General features: G+C 40.3%; 1 protein-coding gene across 1 annotated transcript in view; it reads left to right on the forward strand.

Annotated features, from left to right (window-relative positions):
* Positions 1-1,145: 1,145 nt before the first annotated feature.
* The window catches only part of Igf2bp2 (insulin-like growth factor 2 mRNA binding protein 2), a gene marked incomplete at its 5' end in the record, with an annotated part of 138,326 nt that continues 122,517 nt past the window's right edge, over positions 1,146-16,954 (forward strand). Inside the window, 1 exon segment of the mRNA XM_013513485.1 lies at positions 1,146-1,206. Coding sequence (XP_013368939.1) covers positions 1,146-1,206 — 61 coding nt within the window.

Consider the following 16,954-nt stretch of genomic DNA (forward strand, 5'->3'; position numbering starts at 1 on the left):
CCCGGGTCCAGCATCCCTTCCTCCCCCGGCCGGACCTTCCTCCTCCCCGAGCCTCGTGCCTGGGACCTCTGGCGTCCGGCGTCCCCGTGCCGCACTCTCCCTTCGAGCCCCCTCCCCACCTGGGCCCCGGGGCCCCCACTTGGGGCACCCCTCGGCCCCACCCTGCTGAGCCCCTCACGCTCTCGGGGCTCCCCGAAGCCCAGCCTCGCGCGCCCGCACATCTCCCGCGATCTGCTCCCGAGCCTCAGTCCCCTCTCGCTGCTCTCTCCAGCGCTCCTATTTTTCCCTGAATTTTTTGTCCGATTTTATTGAGAAGAACTCGGGGCTGGGGGCTTTCCGCCGCCCGTCCCCCCGCCTCCCGCTCGGCCAGAAGCACCTTTTTACGAGGTGCCCTGTCTCAACTCGGTGGGGGCCCGGGCTGAGGACCGGGAAAGAGGCGACCGGGGGGCCCGCGAGCGCGCTGAGCCGGGACGGAGTCGGAGCGCGGCACACACTCCGCGCGCGCTCGCCGCCGCCGCTCACACGCTCTGCTCGGAGCCGCGCTCGCCCCAGGCCCGGCCCGCGCCCCCCAACCCCGGCCCGCGGGAGCCCCTTTCTCCGGGGCGCGTGGGGTGGGGGCGGGGTGGCGGCGAGGCCAAGGTGACACCCAGGCGCGGGCAGGGACGGGGCTTTCGCGGCAGCGGCGCAGCCCGGGGGGCTTCGGCGCGCCTTTCCGGGGCCACCGGGAGAGAAGGGCCGCGGGTGGGGGGACAGGCGCGGAGCCTTCGAGCCCCGGATTAGCGGAATGGGAAGGTGGGGGCCGGGAGAGGAACGGGGCCGCGCCAGCCCTGCAGCTTGAGTTTCAAATGAGCTCATCCTTTCAAATTGGCGCCGCTCTTTATTAAATTTGTTTTTCCGGTAATGCCACCCACAGCTCTACCTGGGGTCGGACCCAGGCTCGCACCCTTCCCACCTCTTCCCGGCACCCAGGGCGCCCACCTTTCTTCACACTGGGCACCAAGTTCTCCCAGCTGGAGCTTGGGAGGAGACCCCTTGAGGGCGCCCGAAGGCGGAGCCCGAGCTGGGAGTTGTGTGCGCGCCCCTCCTAGACCCCCGCGGGTTTGAGCTCCGGAAGGTTCTGAGTGTTTTAAATTTCTGTTTTAAAGGTAAAGTGGAATTGCATGGGAAAATCATGGAAGTTGATTATTCAGTCTCTAAAAAGCTAAGGTAAATATACAGTACTTTGCTTAGTTTTTTTTTTTTTTTGGTGGATTGGGTTTAAGTATTAAGTAAAAAAACACACTCAACTTTTTAAAAAACGTCTTCTTACAGTTTTACAAAAGGTTTTTGTTTGTTTTCATAGAGGAGATACATAGTTTAGAAAGTTAAGCTTTTTTAGTTTCATTATATAAGGTGTTTACTGTACTTGGGAAATATCTGGTGCCTAATTGGGGGTCGGAAAGGCGGACACTAGGTAGGTTCAGTTCGCTTTCTGGGACCGTTTAACTTGTTTATCAAAAGTTGTCTCCCACCCCCCACTTCCCACGCCCACCCCTACCCCCAGCACAATGCAACAAATGCTTGTCAAGACTTCCTGTGAGATGTTAAGAGTAAATATTTACTGTGTCAGCTGAATTGGCTTAACTAAACTACGCGATTAATTACTTTTCTTTTTTAGATTAATGTTGAATAATAAAATTACTCAGGAAGGGGTCAGCATTTTGCACAGCATTCTGAAGAAGTAGGTTTGTTTGGCTTAGATGGCAGTGAAAAAAGCTAGACTTCTAGTCCCTGGGACAACTGAGCATTGCTTCTGAGCACGTTGTGTTGTTATTGTTGCTTTTTAGAAACGTTTGAGGCTAAACAAATGGCAGTGGCAAAAATCGATGGTTACATTAAATGCAGTATTGTTAATGAAGGAGTGGCGAGTTTTGTAGGGGTTGGACTTCACAGTGATTTGCTAACGTGAGAAATATCTACGGAGGAAAGTATGAGGGAGAACATCTTGGTTTAAAAGTTTATTGTGGACTTTAAATTTGGACCCTTTACTACACATACTCAACTTTTCTCTTCACCACTAGTCAGTAAGTAGCTGAATTGGAAAGGCTAAGAGAAGTGTTTGATGTACCACTTTTACAGTTTGTGTCAGTCAATAGGGTAGTCACTTACTTGATTTTTGCCAGGATTGAATAGATTTTAAAACAAACTTCTTCAGTTTTATAAGTGCCTGGTTGTGTTGTTGAAGGAGTTTGTAAAGATTGTGAGCGCACTTCCAGATACATTTTAATTTAAGCAACAGAATATCTTTCGCAAATGATTGTGACATATTAAAAAACTACTTACTGTCTTTTTTAAAAAAAGAGCAAATAATTACAGTTTCCAGTTTCATGTTCATATTAAGCTCCTTTCTTATGTTGGAAAAGCTGTAATGTGTAGATGATTGGTTTTAATAAAGTACTCTAGATTTACAAACTTTCCTTTACTGCTTTTTTTCTTGAGAAGCCCAAGTGGAAGCTTTTTGTTATATTACTTAGGTTTAAATTACTCACAACACTTGAAAGTTTGATGGCAGTATTGAATACTGTTTGAAAGAACCATTCAAAATATTTGCTGCAGTATGTCTCTGTAGATGTCTGGTTCTTTTTTTTTTTTTTTTGGTTTTGGTTTTTCTCCGGTACCGGGAACCGAACTCACAACCTTGCGCATGCCAGGCAGGCGCTTTGCCGCTGAGCTAAATCCCCAGCCCCTTAGATGTCTGGTTCTCTTGGCCCTCTACTTTTTGTGCATCTTTTTTGGGGTTATAGTTAATAAAAATCACTAGAATTTTAACTTTGGGTAGTTGGTTTCTCATTTCATGTTGCAATGTGCACATCATTGAATTTGCAATACAAATGGAGCACTGGTTATCTAAAGTGATTAACGTCAAGTAAAATTTGTCAACAAAAATATCAGGGTTTAGCTTTTTTTCTTTCAAAAATGCAGATATTTGCTGTTGGCTGGAGTACCATTTAATTAATTTTGTTTATGTAAGTTTAGAATGACAGGCATGTCTTAGGTTTTTAGTATAAAGAGCAATCTGGGACTTACCCAGCCCTATTAGTCCATGTTTCTTTTAAGATATTGGTGATATGAAATACCCAGAAGGTAGATTAAAATGTGCTGTGTATGATTCACTACACTTGAAGATGTTTAACATACCAAATGTATGCATAAGCTGCTGCTGTAGAGGAGTTGTATTATTTCTGTTGGATGGCTTTAATCTTTTTTCCTTTCCTTTATTAGATTAAAATGCAGAAATTAGCTACTTGTATGCAGGCTGAGGGAGAGATAGCTATGACTGGTACTGTGAGCTCAGTTCAGAGTCCTGGCATGAGGCAGCTGTGTGTTCTCATGTAGTACTGGGCACTACCACGCTGGTGGCTTTCAAGAAACCAGGGTACTGTGACATTTGAAACCAGAGCTTTTATATGGCGACTATTTTGGTGTTCTTTTGTTGCATTTCTATGAAAATTAACAAGTCAGAAGTAAATTTGTGAGCATTAGGTCATTTCTGTATGTGGTTTTGTGTTAGATGAAGTGAAAATGTGAAGAAAACAGTTTATCCTTATTGCTTGCTTGCTTAAAAAATGATTCAACAATTGAGTGCTAATTTTCTTTATATTGTACTTATTTCTTCGATTTCTCAAGAAGCAGTTTTAATATCTACATCCCAGATGGATTTTTTTTTCAAGCTAATGGTAGTTTGGAGTGAGATATTTTTATCTTAACTTACGGAATTATTGGTATGCCATTTGCTTACCAATTGAGTCTTGGGTTAAATATTGTTTGGGCATCATGTTATATGCAGTAGACAGACTAGATACCCTTGTTTTTTCAGTTATTAGGAAGTAGGACCTTTTTTCTTTTTGCCTCCTGAGTTTTGTTATTAAGTTCAAATTAATGTAAACCGCAAACAAAACACTTATTCTCTTAAGTTGTTTTCAGTCTGTTGAATAAAAATCCTTGAATTTTTTTTTCTATTCATATTTCTTGGTAGTATGTATGGATCAAAGATTTATGAGCAATGAGGAAACTGATAACCTTTAAAGTGCTGTTTAAAATTGTAGAAACTTCTTTGATAGAAATTTCATTTTTGGCACTGATTTAAGTTTACTTTCAAAAAAAGTCATGTATAGGTACACAAACATGTTACATAAATGGTTTTGAGCTAAGACATACTGACTTGAATGTGCCTTTGTGTCTAAAGTTGAATGAGTCTGTGAGAAACAAAACTTTGAAAAATGCAATTTCTTCCCACTTTTAGGAAGTAACCAAGTGATGCTAGACATGCTTCCACTGAGATGGTGTGAATACTGAGGTAGTGTAGGAAAAAAGCTATGAATTTGTCTTTCATGAGTTAAAAATCAGTAATTGTGTTCTCTCCAATGCAAATGAATTTGGTCTCCTATAGGAATGTTAAAGAAAACAGTATCTCAATTGTATTTTGCTTGTATGTACTACATTGTGTATAGTTGAATTAAAAAAAAAAAAAGCACCCAACCTCAAGCCCTCCCTGCAACAAAGGCTTTTGCTGTATCAATTTTTAATTTTCTAGAAACAGAAAAGACTTTTTAATCATATGGTTGTCTCTTATTTCAAGAATTTGTTGAATTAGAAATTAATGCCTGGATTTAATTTTTACAGATTTCATGTGTGATTATAACATTAATGTAAAATATATGATGTCAGACTTTAAAGTTGCTTTTGATTTGATTTTGGAATTGGACATTTAGTTTTCTCATTTAATAAGGTTAATTTTAATACCCTTCTAGTGAATATACATTTTTGTGACCCCCCCCTCCAAGACAGAAGTATTGGAGTTATAGAAGCAATAAAGAAAAAAATTACTTCATAGGTTAGATAATGATGTAGGTTTAAAACTCTAGTTTATATTTCTAATAGACTAGTCATTTGTTTTTTTTATATTTAACATTAAAAATCAGTGAAATCTACAAATCAAAATAGATTTTCTAATTCATTAAATAAGTGCCAATTTTAAATTACAGCAGAACAATTTATGGAAGTATTTAATAGCTAAATACCTAAACGTTAATTCTAAAAGGTATGTAATACATTTGCCAAATTGTACTTTTCAATAGTATATCCTTGTAATTATAGCTAATAAGCTGACCAGAAAGAGCTGGTCTAAGAGTTTTGTGTTTTATTATGTTAAACTGAGATGAGCATTTAATAGATGAGGGAAAATTAGTTATGTTTGTGCAAAGCTTTTTATACGTAATGGTTTAAAGTACAATATATTTTTAAAAGAAATGCTGTTTAACTTGAAAAAATCTAAAGAAATTAGAAGATTTAGAACTAATTACATAATCAGAAACTAGCATTTTAGTGTTATTGTGAGTAAACTTGTAGGGGTTTCTCCAGCTTTTTAGTGGCTTGGGAAAGAATGTAAGTGATGTTGAATTGTGCATAAAAGTAGAGCAGTAACCTGGGTGCATTTATTAAAAATCAGAAAAACTGTGAAAAGCAGATTGCTACAGGAACTACTTATATATGTTTGATACTTTTATACTTTTGTAAATATTTGCTGTCTACAGCTGAATCACTTTTCCAAATCTGGTAATGAGTCTCAAAAGTGGATGAGCGATTGGTCAGAGTTGTGAGAGGATATTACTGAGCGACGTGTGTCATCTCTCTGATTCAGTGGGGTGTGTGCAAATGTGTGTGTCTCTTTTGTGGGGGACAGTAGTTTCAGGCAGATGGTATCAAGAAGGAAGAGGAGGAGATTTTATTGAGCAACAGTTGCTCTGCGTTTCAGTCCCTAGGTGATTGAAACTTGGGAAGGCAATCAGATGCAAGGGTATTCGCCTCCAGTAATGCCAGACACTTGGAGGTGGTTCGCCTGATGGAAGTTCTCATAGCCACCTGTGGTGGCTTCTGCAGTGACCCTGCTGAGAGCGCTGCCCCCAATGCAGGATCTACTTTCTTTCCCTTTAGCTCGCATTTCCCCTCTCACACGTGATTCTGGGAAGGCTTTGATGATCCCTAAGCCATTTTTTAAGTGTTAGAAAATTTCAACTTTGTGCATTTTCATTTAGAAATTCTATACTTTGGAAAGCAGTCTGTTATTGTGCATAACAAATACTGAGTCAATTTCTTTAAAAGCAGCATAGCATTGAAATGGTTTCTTTGGAAGCTATTAAGAGGTTGGATTTAAAATTGCAAAATATAGTTTTAAAAATTATATTTATGCACCGCAAAAGTGTCTTTGATTTTCTTTTTAGTGTGAGACACTGGTGGGGCTCAGCTAAACCAATTGAAAAAAATTTGTGCTCTCAGATATTTAGTCAAAAGCATAATCTCTCAAAAGCTATGACTGATTTCTTAATTTGAGGGGTGGGAGATGACTGTTTAACAGAACATGGCCAGAGTAATTTATTAGTCAGAATTTATCCTCCCTATTCTCAATTTCAAGTTCAGATTCGTTTGGGTAGTCATTTAAAACAGTGTGATTGAACAGATACTAGCAAGTAAACACCTTCCAGTAAAGTACCTTCCAGTAAAGATAACAGTTTCCCCTCCCATTTATTACCATTAAAACATTTTAGATGTTTTACTTTATAATTTGACTTCATGCTTACAAACTTGTAATTTTCATATGGTGGCATGGACTGTATGGGTTCTATTTTGGGCAGCAAAATTGCAGAGTGCTCAGAGCATTATTTTTAAGGTTTTACTTTTCCTGTTTTGATCATGGACTTTAGTCTTGTCTCTCCATAAAATAGTGAAGTAAAATTATTTTCTTTTGCTGAAAAACTAGGTTCTGTTGCTTTGGCTGTTAAAAAGGAGAAAAGGGACTATGATGACTGTTTCTTTAATTTAATTCAGAGTTTGATGGCATATTGATGTAAAATAAGTAGACCAGCAAAAATGGACGCTTTTGTGTTAGTGGGAGCTGATCAAATCTGATAGCCAAACTTGTGCCTATCATTTAAAAGTTCTACATCTCCTCCCCAAGCTGGTGGTTTTTACTGAATAGTGAGATAGATCTGTCTGTTCATTGTGGATTTTTCTAATTATTTATTTGCTTTGTGCTTTATTTTTTAAAATGTGAACATTTCACTAGGATTTTCCCATTCTGTTAAAGTAGGTATTTTAATAAGCCCAATCAGTGAAAATTAAAGAGTTCTGATTTTAGACATTTTTAGTATTTACCTATAAGAAATGTTATACCTAGTGACCAGAAAATTCTGCATGTCCTAAAGTGTGAATTTGTTTTAGGGAGAAGCTGGACTTTTTTGTTTTACATGTGATCCAAAAGATTGTTTGGTGGTTCCATGCGTTGACATGTAAACAGTACTAGCAGCGTTAATGTAGGGAGGTATTTTTATGTGCCTGCATCTTACATTCATGTAGGATGGAGGCTATCACAGCCTGTTTTATGTATCACTTCATGTTTTCAAATAATTTTGTGAAAAAGATGGGGAAATTGATATTATCCCTTTTCTCCCATGGAGAAACTGATCCTCAGAGAAATTGATTTGTCTAGGGCAAATTATGTAAAGTAAGCAGTATAGCAAGAGGCCAGGTCTTGTCATTCTCCTTCTAGTGTATCTCACTTACATTTACTTTTTAAATTAAAGCGGTCAGCTGAAAGTGTTGTGATGTTCAAAGGGTGCTGTTCCAGAGTGATGGGAAGACATGAAAACAGATCTGGAAACTGACTTCTTGCAACAGTCCTAGTCTTACCTCCATCTGAATGATCTGTACTTTGTTACAGTTTTTTCTGGGAAGGAATAATAGGAACAAACTAGGGTACTTTTAAAAGCAGCATTACCTACTGCTGTCTTCTTGATGGCCCACTGTGAGAAGCCGGGGCACTTTGTAGTGGTTGTATTCTTTGTGTGATGGAATAGGACATTGCCAAGACAGGCACTTTCCTTAATGTCTGAGCCATACAGATTAGGCAGTGGGAATAGGCTTGATCAAAGCTGTGTGCCATGTGGTGAGAGAGAGTGTAGTTCAGGGAATCACCTGGCTGGGTTCATCACAGATCCCTGCCAGCCTGGGGGAGGTCAGCACTGCATTTTGGTTTAAGCATGTGCTTGGTAGGAGCGCTCAGGTTTTTCTCCCAAGTTGACTCTAGAAGTGGTGTCTCTGCTTCCCTTTCCATACAGAATAAGGTCTTTCACCTTTCCTGTGAATGTGAATAGGGTTGGAGTCCATAAGAGACCTTAGAATGCTTTATTAGTGATGTAGTCATTATGTACATTAATCAAAGTATACTAAGCAATTAAGCATGTGAAGTATAGTTCATTTTCCCTTAATTGCAAATCTGCCTGCATTTATTCTCTTGTTCTTTTAAATTTCTTGAAACTTTTGTGGACCATCATAGTGGTGGTGGTGGGAGGGAAGGACTATTTTGTTAAGAAAAAAAGGTGAAAGAGGCTGTTTGCAGTTCCATGCATGTCTTTAGTTTAGTAGAGTCCAGAGTGGGGTATGGCATTTTTTATGGGATTCTGATTCAGAAGATGGGGAAGAGGTAGAATGGTAATGAATCCAGTCTTACTGATGCTGCAGTAGACTGGGCCATCTAGGCTTCCTATGAACAGCAGGAATGATCTATATTTAACCCCTTTTACAGACAGGCTGATAAAGCTTCAGGCTCTAAAACAACTCCTTCCACTTGACCAAAACTGCTTTAGCACACTGGTCATAGCTTGAATACAGTAATCTAGGAAATAATGATAGTACGAACACAGTTTATAGAGGAACTTTGTATGTTACTCCTAACTCACAGTACGAGAAAATTTATATGTACACAGCAGATAGGCTGGGAAGGATAAGGGGCTGAAGTTCAGTGTATTTTTAATTTAGTACACTGGAGAAACAACTGAAAATGTTAGTTGTAATTTGAAGTAGCTTTCCTGAGGTAGTTCTGGCATTTGCAATAATACGAAGGGAGAGAGCATTTTTAAAAATCGTTGTGCTTGTACGTTGAGTGCAGAAAATGTGGGAGGAGGGTCTATATTCCATATCTTGGGGACAAAAAAATTTTTTTTAATCCTTGGAAAAAAATCCTTAGGCTTTCGTTGTTGTTTGTTGAGACAGTCTCCCTATGTAGGGCAGGCTGGCCTTGAACTTGCAGTAATATTTTTGCCTCAGCCTTCTGATTGCTGAGATGGCAGGCATATCATACCAGCTCAGCTTTTGAGTAGACTGTTACACACAGTTTAACATCTGTAATTTAATTAGTTAATTTTGTAGTGCTGGTGTTTGAACCCAGGGGTTTTTGTACTGAGCTACATCCCCAACCCTATTTGTGTGCTTGCTTGCTTTTTGAGAGAGGGTCTTGACAAGTCTTTAAGTTGCCCAGACTGAGCTTGAATGTGTGGTTCTCCTGCCTCAGCCTCCCAGAATGCTTTAATCATAGGCATGTGCCACCATGCTTGACAGAAATACGGTATTCTTCAAATTACATTTTATGAAATGGTCATCTTACTAACATTAGAAAATTCTAAACCTTTCTGCCATATGAAAAAACCAGTGAAAGCACAGGGGGTTAAAAAAAAAAGATTTGTATGTTCTTTTTAACATAAAATTAAGCATCTTGTGCATGTACGACTTTAGTAACGTAGGACATAAGATACAGTTACGTTACCTGTGAAATAACAGAGATTCCCTTCTAGAGAGAGAGGTGGTGCTTTCTGATGACAGTATAATTTTATATAACTTATTACAAGATAAACATAACAAATTTTTGTAGCCAGGGACCTTAAAATATTAGCAAATACATTTTGTTTACCATGTTATTCTCTTTACACTTTGTCTTTCAAAAATGAGGCCAGAATTGAGTAGTGATTCTGTGGACAGGTTAACCTATGAACTTAAGAAATAAAGAATACTTTGAAAATGCTTCTGTGTGGACAGGCCATGTAGTTCTGTTGTGCTACATAGAGATGTTTTACTTTATCTTACGTTATTTTTGGGGGGGATGTTTTACTTTTGTCCTTCCTGACTTTGTGATTTTGACAGTGCATACTTTGAAAAGTGGATGTTTTTCTTCATCACTGTGTGCATAAGGTTTTGAAGTAAAATGCTTTGTGCCTGTTTGAGAGTTAGATGTAGGCGACGATGAGCAGATTCACAGAAAAAGTTCAGTTTAACCTCTTCAATTATTAAGAGGGGAAGGCGGGAGGGAGGGAGGAGAGACGTGGCCTTGGAAGCATAGGTGGCTGAGAGTGGGACCCTGGCGTGCAGCTTGTGCATTCTCTGTGACTCCAGGGCAAGTGGGAAAGGCTGGTCCTCATGGACAGTCATCCCAGTGTGACAGCCTCTTGTTTTCTTTGACATTTAAAAACCTCTGTGAGTATGTGGCTGGCCTGCCCTGCAAGGAGTTTTGTGCTTCTTTGTTTAAGGCCCTGCACAGACCACCTTCTCTCGTGTGTGCCTCCTCCCCGTTTGCACATCCCTGGCTGGGAAGGGCTGAGGTGCAGAGCCTGGGGTGTGGGCTGCATCCAGCTGGGATGCCCCCTCGTTGGCTGAGGTTTGGGGCAGCCAGGGAGGCATGTGTGTGCTTGCTCAATGTGTTGGAATGTATGGGTTCTGTGGCACACGCTTCCTTGGAATGTGCAGCAGACATACGAGCTTCAATGGATGTGGGGGTCACACATTGTGGACTTGCAAATGGTTGACAGTTTGGGAAGGCGTTTTCGGGTGCTGAAAGCTTGCCCTTTTTTTCCGTTGAAGTGCAGTTGTATTTACCCTTTGTAAAGGGAAAGCATCTCATTTTTTAAACCATTGAAGAGTAGAAGGAAGTTGTGTGGATGTATAAATCATCTGACCTCCCTTCCGGATCCAGCCGGCTTCTTCTTTCCTTTTTCTTCAAACTGATAGTGATGTCTTCAAGTCAGAGACACTAAATTTGTAAACCGAGCCGTTTCAGACTCCCTGTGTTGTGCCACCGCTGAAGATGATGAAATCATGAATCTTTAGAAACCAAACTTTAAACTCAGATATTTCAAAATGTGGTATCTATTCTCCCTTTTATGGAATGAAGACCAAAATACTAGTTGCTTAATAATCTAAGTTTTTAGCTGCTTCTTAAACGTTTTACGCATTTTCTTTATTCACAAGATAGTTGAGATGGCAAAAGTGCTAGTTGCTCAATTATTTGAAATAAGACAGACCTAAGTGTGAAATGGGTAAATTAAAAAACATTTTGTTTTCAGAGTTCTAGAGGACTGGCAGCACAGAGGTGGTGATTAGTTCTCATGTAATTCTCCATTGTAGTAGTTGGTCAGGGAAAAGTTGGCTTTTTCATTCACTGATTTTGGTATTAATGGTGTGATGTGTGTTGTCAAAACAATAATTTAGATACTAAAATTGATTTGTGGCTTTAGTTTATATGTAATGATTGTGGTCAAGGTGTTAAAACCGGCCTTATAAACTTCCAGGCCAAAGTCATATCTTCTATTCCCATGGCAGTGCTAAATTTTTTAATGCTTGTTGCTCAGAGCCGTAGGATTCTGATGAGATACCGAAACTACGGGAAGAAGGAGTGGACATACATCCTGGAGTCACGTTGGCTTCCTATCCACTATGCAGTGTGATGATGGCTGCTTCTATCACTGTCTTGTGTAAAAGTGCTGTCTAGAGTTTGGCTGAGAAGAGCAGTGTGCTGGATCTTTACTCCGTTCTTCAGTTAGGCCCTCAAGCAGATCCTGAGCTCTTTCCTGAGGAGAGTTTGCCTTGGTTACTTCTGCATCTGCTTCCTGTGGCATAGCTCCCATCTCTTGTCACTTTCACTTCGGAAGCAAATGTTTGCTTTGCCAACTGCATGTCAGACTAGTAAATCTGTGGATTTATCTGTATTCATCAACCAAATGTTGGCCCTTCGAGAATGTTCCAGGTGGCTCCTTGGCCCCTGATGGCACTCTTGCTCTTGGCAGAGCCATGGGAGTCAGCCGACTTTGAAGAGTGGGGGATGTAGTGACCTGGAACCCAGGAGTCATAGAAAAAGTGTTTCTGCATTAGGAAGTCCAACCAGATTACCCCTTCTTGAAGCAGAGCAGTTCTCCTTCTATCTGTTGTATCCTTTGGGGTTCTAGGAGCACAGGGTGATCTTCAAGACAAACTAGTTAGAAAGGATGCCTGACCAGTTTGATGGGACATGAGCCATCATACGCTAATATGCACTTCTTCAGTCTCAGTCCGACCTATGTGATTTTTGTTCAGAAAAAGCATACAATAAAAAAAAAAAAGATATTACTCAGCCATGCACAGTAGCACATGCCTGTAATTCTGATTGAGAGGCTGAGGCAGGAGGATCACGAGTTTGTGCTCAGCCTGGGCAGCTTAAAGGGACCCTGTCTTAAAATAAAAAATTTTATAGTGGGCTGGGGACATAGCTCAGTGCAAAGGCCCTGGAATTTAATCTCCAGTACCAGCAAAAAAACCCAAACCAAAAACCAGCTCCTTCTGCTACTTCTTACTCTGTAGCCAAAGGCTCTTGGGAATCCCTGAAAGAAAGTCCATGGAGTTTGGCCTTTGTGTGTGAAGAACCCACGGGTGATGCCCAGGCAGAGTGCCTACTCAAGCCCTGGATTCATAGTCCATCTCTCTAGCTTCCTGGACACAGGTCTTTCAAGATGGATGCTTTCATATCCTGCACCCAGCTTTTGTCCAGTAGGATTTTTGTGAGAGCTCACCGTGTGTTTACAGGGGACCACACTCAGATGCCTACGGGCCAGTACCTGTCAGTGGCCGGGAGAAGTGGTGGCAAGGAGACTTCTGGGTGTGTGAGGAAGACAGTGCTTAGTCAGCCACGGTCACCTGCTGTCATTTGGAAATGTAGGGCCAGTATTCCTAAATCTGATTTTTCAGGGGAAGCCAAAAGTCAGAGTTTTTATGTTAAATTTCCAAATTTTAAAACAGTGGTACGAATTCAAAAATTTTTACAGACACAGTGAGGATCTAGAAGGGCACCGCTGTGGATGAAGTCTGGCTGGTGGGTTTTCACGTGGAAATCTGAATCATCTGTAGAATGTTGAAGATACTGATACTGTCCACTGTCATGAGTGTTTCTCACACTTAGGTTAGTTTGTGAGTGAGAGGGAAAGGTCCTTCTTTGATAAAACTGCTCGACGAATGTGTTTTTTACCCAGTGATGATAGCTATTTGGAAGCCCAAAATTAAATAAGGTCTCAGTTACAGCAGCTATCCTTCATTCAGTTTTGTGGAGTAGTTTTATTTTACTTTCTGTAATATAAAGTACCTTTTTTTTTTTTTTTGAGACATAGGGTCTTTGCTGTGCAGTTCAGGCTGGACTTGCACTCACTTTGTAGCCCAGGCTGGCCTCAAACTCCTACCTCAGCCTCCCGAATGTTGGGATTACAGGCGTGTGCCACCACGTGCAGCTACCTTATAGTTTTATAGGCTTCTTTTGTATGTAAACCATCTAAATGTATCTCTTACTGAATGTATGAAGTCATAGAAGTTCATATAGTATTCCATAAGACGTGGTCATGAGAAAGAAACCAGCCTCTCTTTTCATGTAAGGGGAGAACGTGTTTCCGTACCCATCTAAGTTACACTCTTTCCAATTAAAGACCAAGCCAACACAGATTATGTTTTAAGCCACTTTCTAAGAAATGATTCTTATATGTCTGGCAAGCACTTTTTAAAATAAGAATTGGAGTTATTCTGTCTGTTACACATCTCGTATAAGGCAAATGGTCTTAAAAGCGCAGTGTACCGGTAGGAAAATTCAGTGGTAAAAAAATGGTGGTTTTAAAAATGTTTGGAAATGTTTTGGCTACGTTGCACTTTCTCATATTTAAGTTGAGGAAATTGAAGGCCATATGGATTCTACTTCTTAGCCTTGGGTGCAGTGAATTCTCATTAAGGCCAAACTAGAGAAAAACTGCCAGTTGCCTCAGAGACCTTTTTAAAAAACAAAATGAAAACTACTTGGGCAGTTAGAATTAGCATTTTAAAAATGTATCCTTTTGTTCTGTATCTCACTTGCATCGTGAGGGAGCGTATTAGTAATCACTTTGTAGTGGTAAGTAAATCGGTGCCTTCAGGAGCTTGAGCGGGTGAATCATCTCTGGTAAGGCATGGGAGGGCGGCAAATGCCAGTCTGGGGGTTCAGGATTTCATTTGTGATGGATCCAGATCGTCCCACAAAAGCAGCCAGCTCCAGTTTTGGGGTTGGTCTTTTGAACTTGACAAATTTGAAATTGCACGAGAACTGGGTCTTTTTCTTTTTTTTTTTAATTTCTGGGGCTGCAGCTGCAGAGTTCTTTACCGTCATCAGCACTGTCATTGTCCTTCTCTTCCTTGTCTTCTACATTGTCGTCGTCGTCTTTGTCTACATCTTTCTTATACTGGGGAATTAACCAATCCAGGGGTTCATACATGCTAGGCACTCTACCACTGACTTACATCTTCATCCTTTTATTTTGTCTTTTGAGACAAGATCTTGTTAAATTGCCCAGACTGGCTTCAAACTTGTGATCTTTCTGTGTCAGCCTCCCAAACAGCTGGGATTTTAGGTGTGTGCCTTCTCTTCTAGCTCACAGCTACATTTTGAATGCCCTGAAATTGCTGCTCAATAAATAATTTTTGGGTGCATCAACTCAAAATGAGTAAGACAAAAGATAGTAAGTGTTAATAATAAAATCTTATTATAACATAATAAGATTATTAATAAGTTACTTTTTCACTTCTTTAACTATTACTTCTTTCTTTTCAAACCTTTGGGGGGAACCAGCAGTTGAAAGAATTTGCTCTAATAAAATCTCTTCATGGGGATTTTCAGTATGAAGGTTCTTTTTTTTTTTTTTTTTCTCTCCCTTTCGGTACTAAAATTGAGCCCAGAGCCATTGCTCTGAGCTACATTCCCAGCCTTTTAAAAAATTTTAAATTTTGAGCGATGGGGGTCTCACTAAATAGCTGAGTCATTGAGGCTGGGCTTTACTTGGAATCATCCTGCCTCATCCTGCCAGAGCGCTGGGATTACAAGTGTGTACCACCATCCCTGGTTCGAATTTTCCACTGGTGATGTCACATCTGTGCTCAAAACATTGCAGATTTTGGAGCCTTTCACATTGCCGGTTTTTGGATTAAGAATGCTCAACCTGTAATAAATAGAGTCTTAAGTTACTGTAGAAAACCCAGACAAGTACACCACCACCATTTACTATTGGATACGGTAATTCATAATCCAGGAAGTAGCTTATTTTAAATGTTAATTGCAAAGCAAGATGCCGGCAGATGCTCTGACTTAGTGATCTGTTGCTGCGAACAAATGACCCCCAGAATTAGTGATTTAAAACAAACATGTATTATCTCACATGTTTTCTGAGGGTCAGGAATATGGCAGCAGTTGAGCTGGGTTTCTCTGGCTCAGCATCTTTCAGGAAATTGCAGGCAAGCTGCCAGCTGGGGCTGTAGTCGTCTGAAGGCTCAGCTGGGCCTGGAAGGTCTCCCCGCAGCTCACCCCTGTGGTTGTCAGCTGGAGGCCTCAGTTCCTCTCCACATGCACTTCTTCCTGGGTCTGCGCACGGTAGGACGGCAGGCTTCCCTCACAGCAGGTGAGCTAAGAAAGAGGGAGAGGGAACCACACCGCTTTCTGTGACCGGTCACCCAGTTGGGTGTTACTGCTTGGCCTAAGTTTGTTAGACAAGACACTAGTCCAGCTCACTCTTTGGGAAGGTTTCCTCAAGAAGGTGATTACCAAGATGGAGGGATCTTTGGGAGCCATCTTAGTGTTTAAGTCAACCGCTAAGAGAGATAATTTGCTTCATTTGGGGCTTTTACTGCCAAGTGAGAATCCCTGTACATTAATAATATTCACAGTTAGCCTCTTTTTGAGTAAGACCAGAATCCCTTGTAAAACAACAAGAGTAATTACTGAATCCTTTTATAATCCTTATTGAATTTTCATAACATCTTGTAAGTTGAGGATAGCTGTGCCTCATGGTCCCTGTTGTACAGGTTAGAAAACTGAGGCCTGAAATGTATTTTAGAGTATTTTAGGCAGGGTCACATTTTTAGCTTTCAACTTCAAATTTTTCCCTTTTCTTTTTACCTCTTTCTGCAGAATGATTTCAATTATGTCACCTTTTAGAAAAATGCTACTTAATTATTCCCTGCCTTATCTGAAAGAGCTGATTTTTTTTTTATGCCTAATAAAAAATTTTAACTCACTTCTTTTCTAGCATCTATAAAGATGTTTGTCACTTTTCTGCCAGCAGCAAGAATCCTTTTGGCTATTTTTGTAACTGGGTGAGGTCTGATTCTCCAGAATTGTGCCATACTGCGGTTAGCCCTGGTCTACAAAAGGAAAATATATTTACTCTTCTTTAAAATCATTGGTTTTCTAAGAAATATGCCATTTACGATACCAAATATGAGTAAGTCTTTCTCAAGCAAAATGCAGTGGTCACTTTGATATATTTCCAATTCTCTCCCCCGCTAAAATTCCACAGCATTGGGTACACAGATCATTGGTGTCTACCTTTATTATACATTAGAAAAAGACTGCAAACATTTCTAGCGGTATAGGACATTTGATAGCGTTTTTGTATTATTTTTGATGCAAGCATATCCACGCTGAGGTTGAACGATTTCTTTTTGTGTGAGCATTTTGCTAAACACATGCAAACCTCTCAACTCTGCCTGTAGGATGTCCTAAATCATTTTGACTTTAGTTAAATATAGTATATTAATAATTGTATTTAAAGTTTTTTTAAGTCTAATTTCAGTGCTTTGTTTGCATTATGTATTCCCATAAGCCTTTTAACTTTTTTTTCTTAAATGTCCTGATAACTTGAGTTATGTGAAATGGAAAGTTCTTTTGGTTGTTTTCCTTTTGAACATGTATAGATTGAAGCTTGGAGAACATTCAGAGTCCCTTAGGATTGCCTGCTCTCTAGGAAAGACAGCTTTTTTCATTTATTTATTTTGTATT

This window comes from Chinchilla lanigera, unplaced genomic scaffold, assembly GCF_000276665.1.
Source record: "Chinchilla lanigera isolate Chin_1 unplaced genomic scaffold, ChiLan1.0 scaffold00019, whole genome shotgun sequence".
Lineage (NCBI taxonomy): Eukaryota > Metazoa > Chordata > Mammalia > Rodentia > Chinchillidae > Chinchilla > Chinchilla lanigera.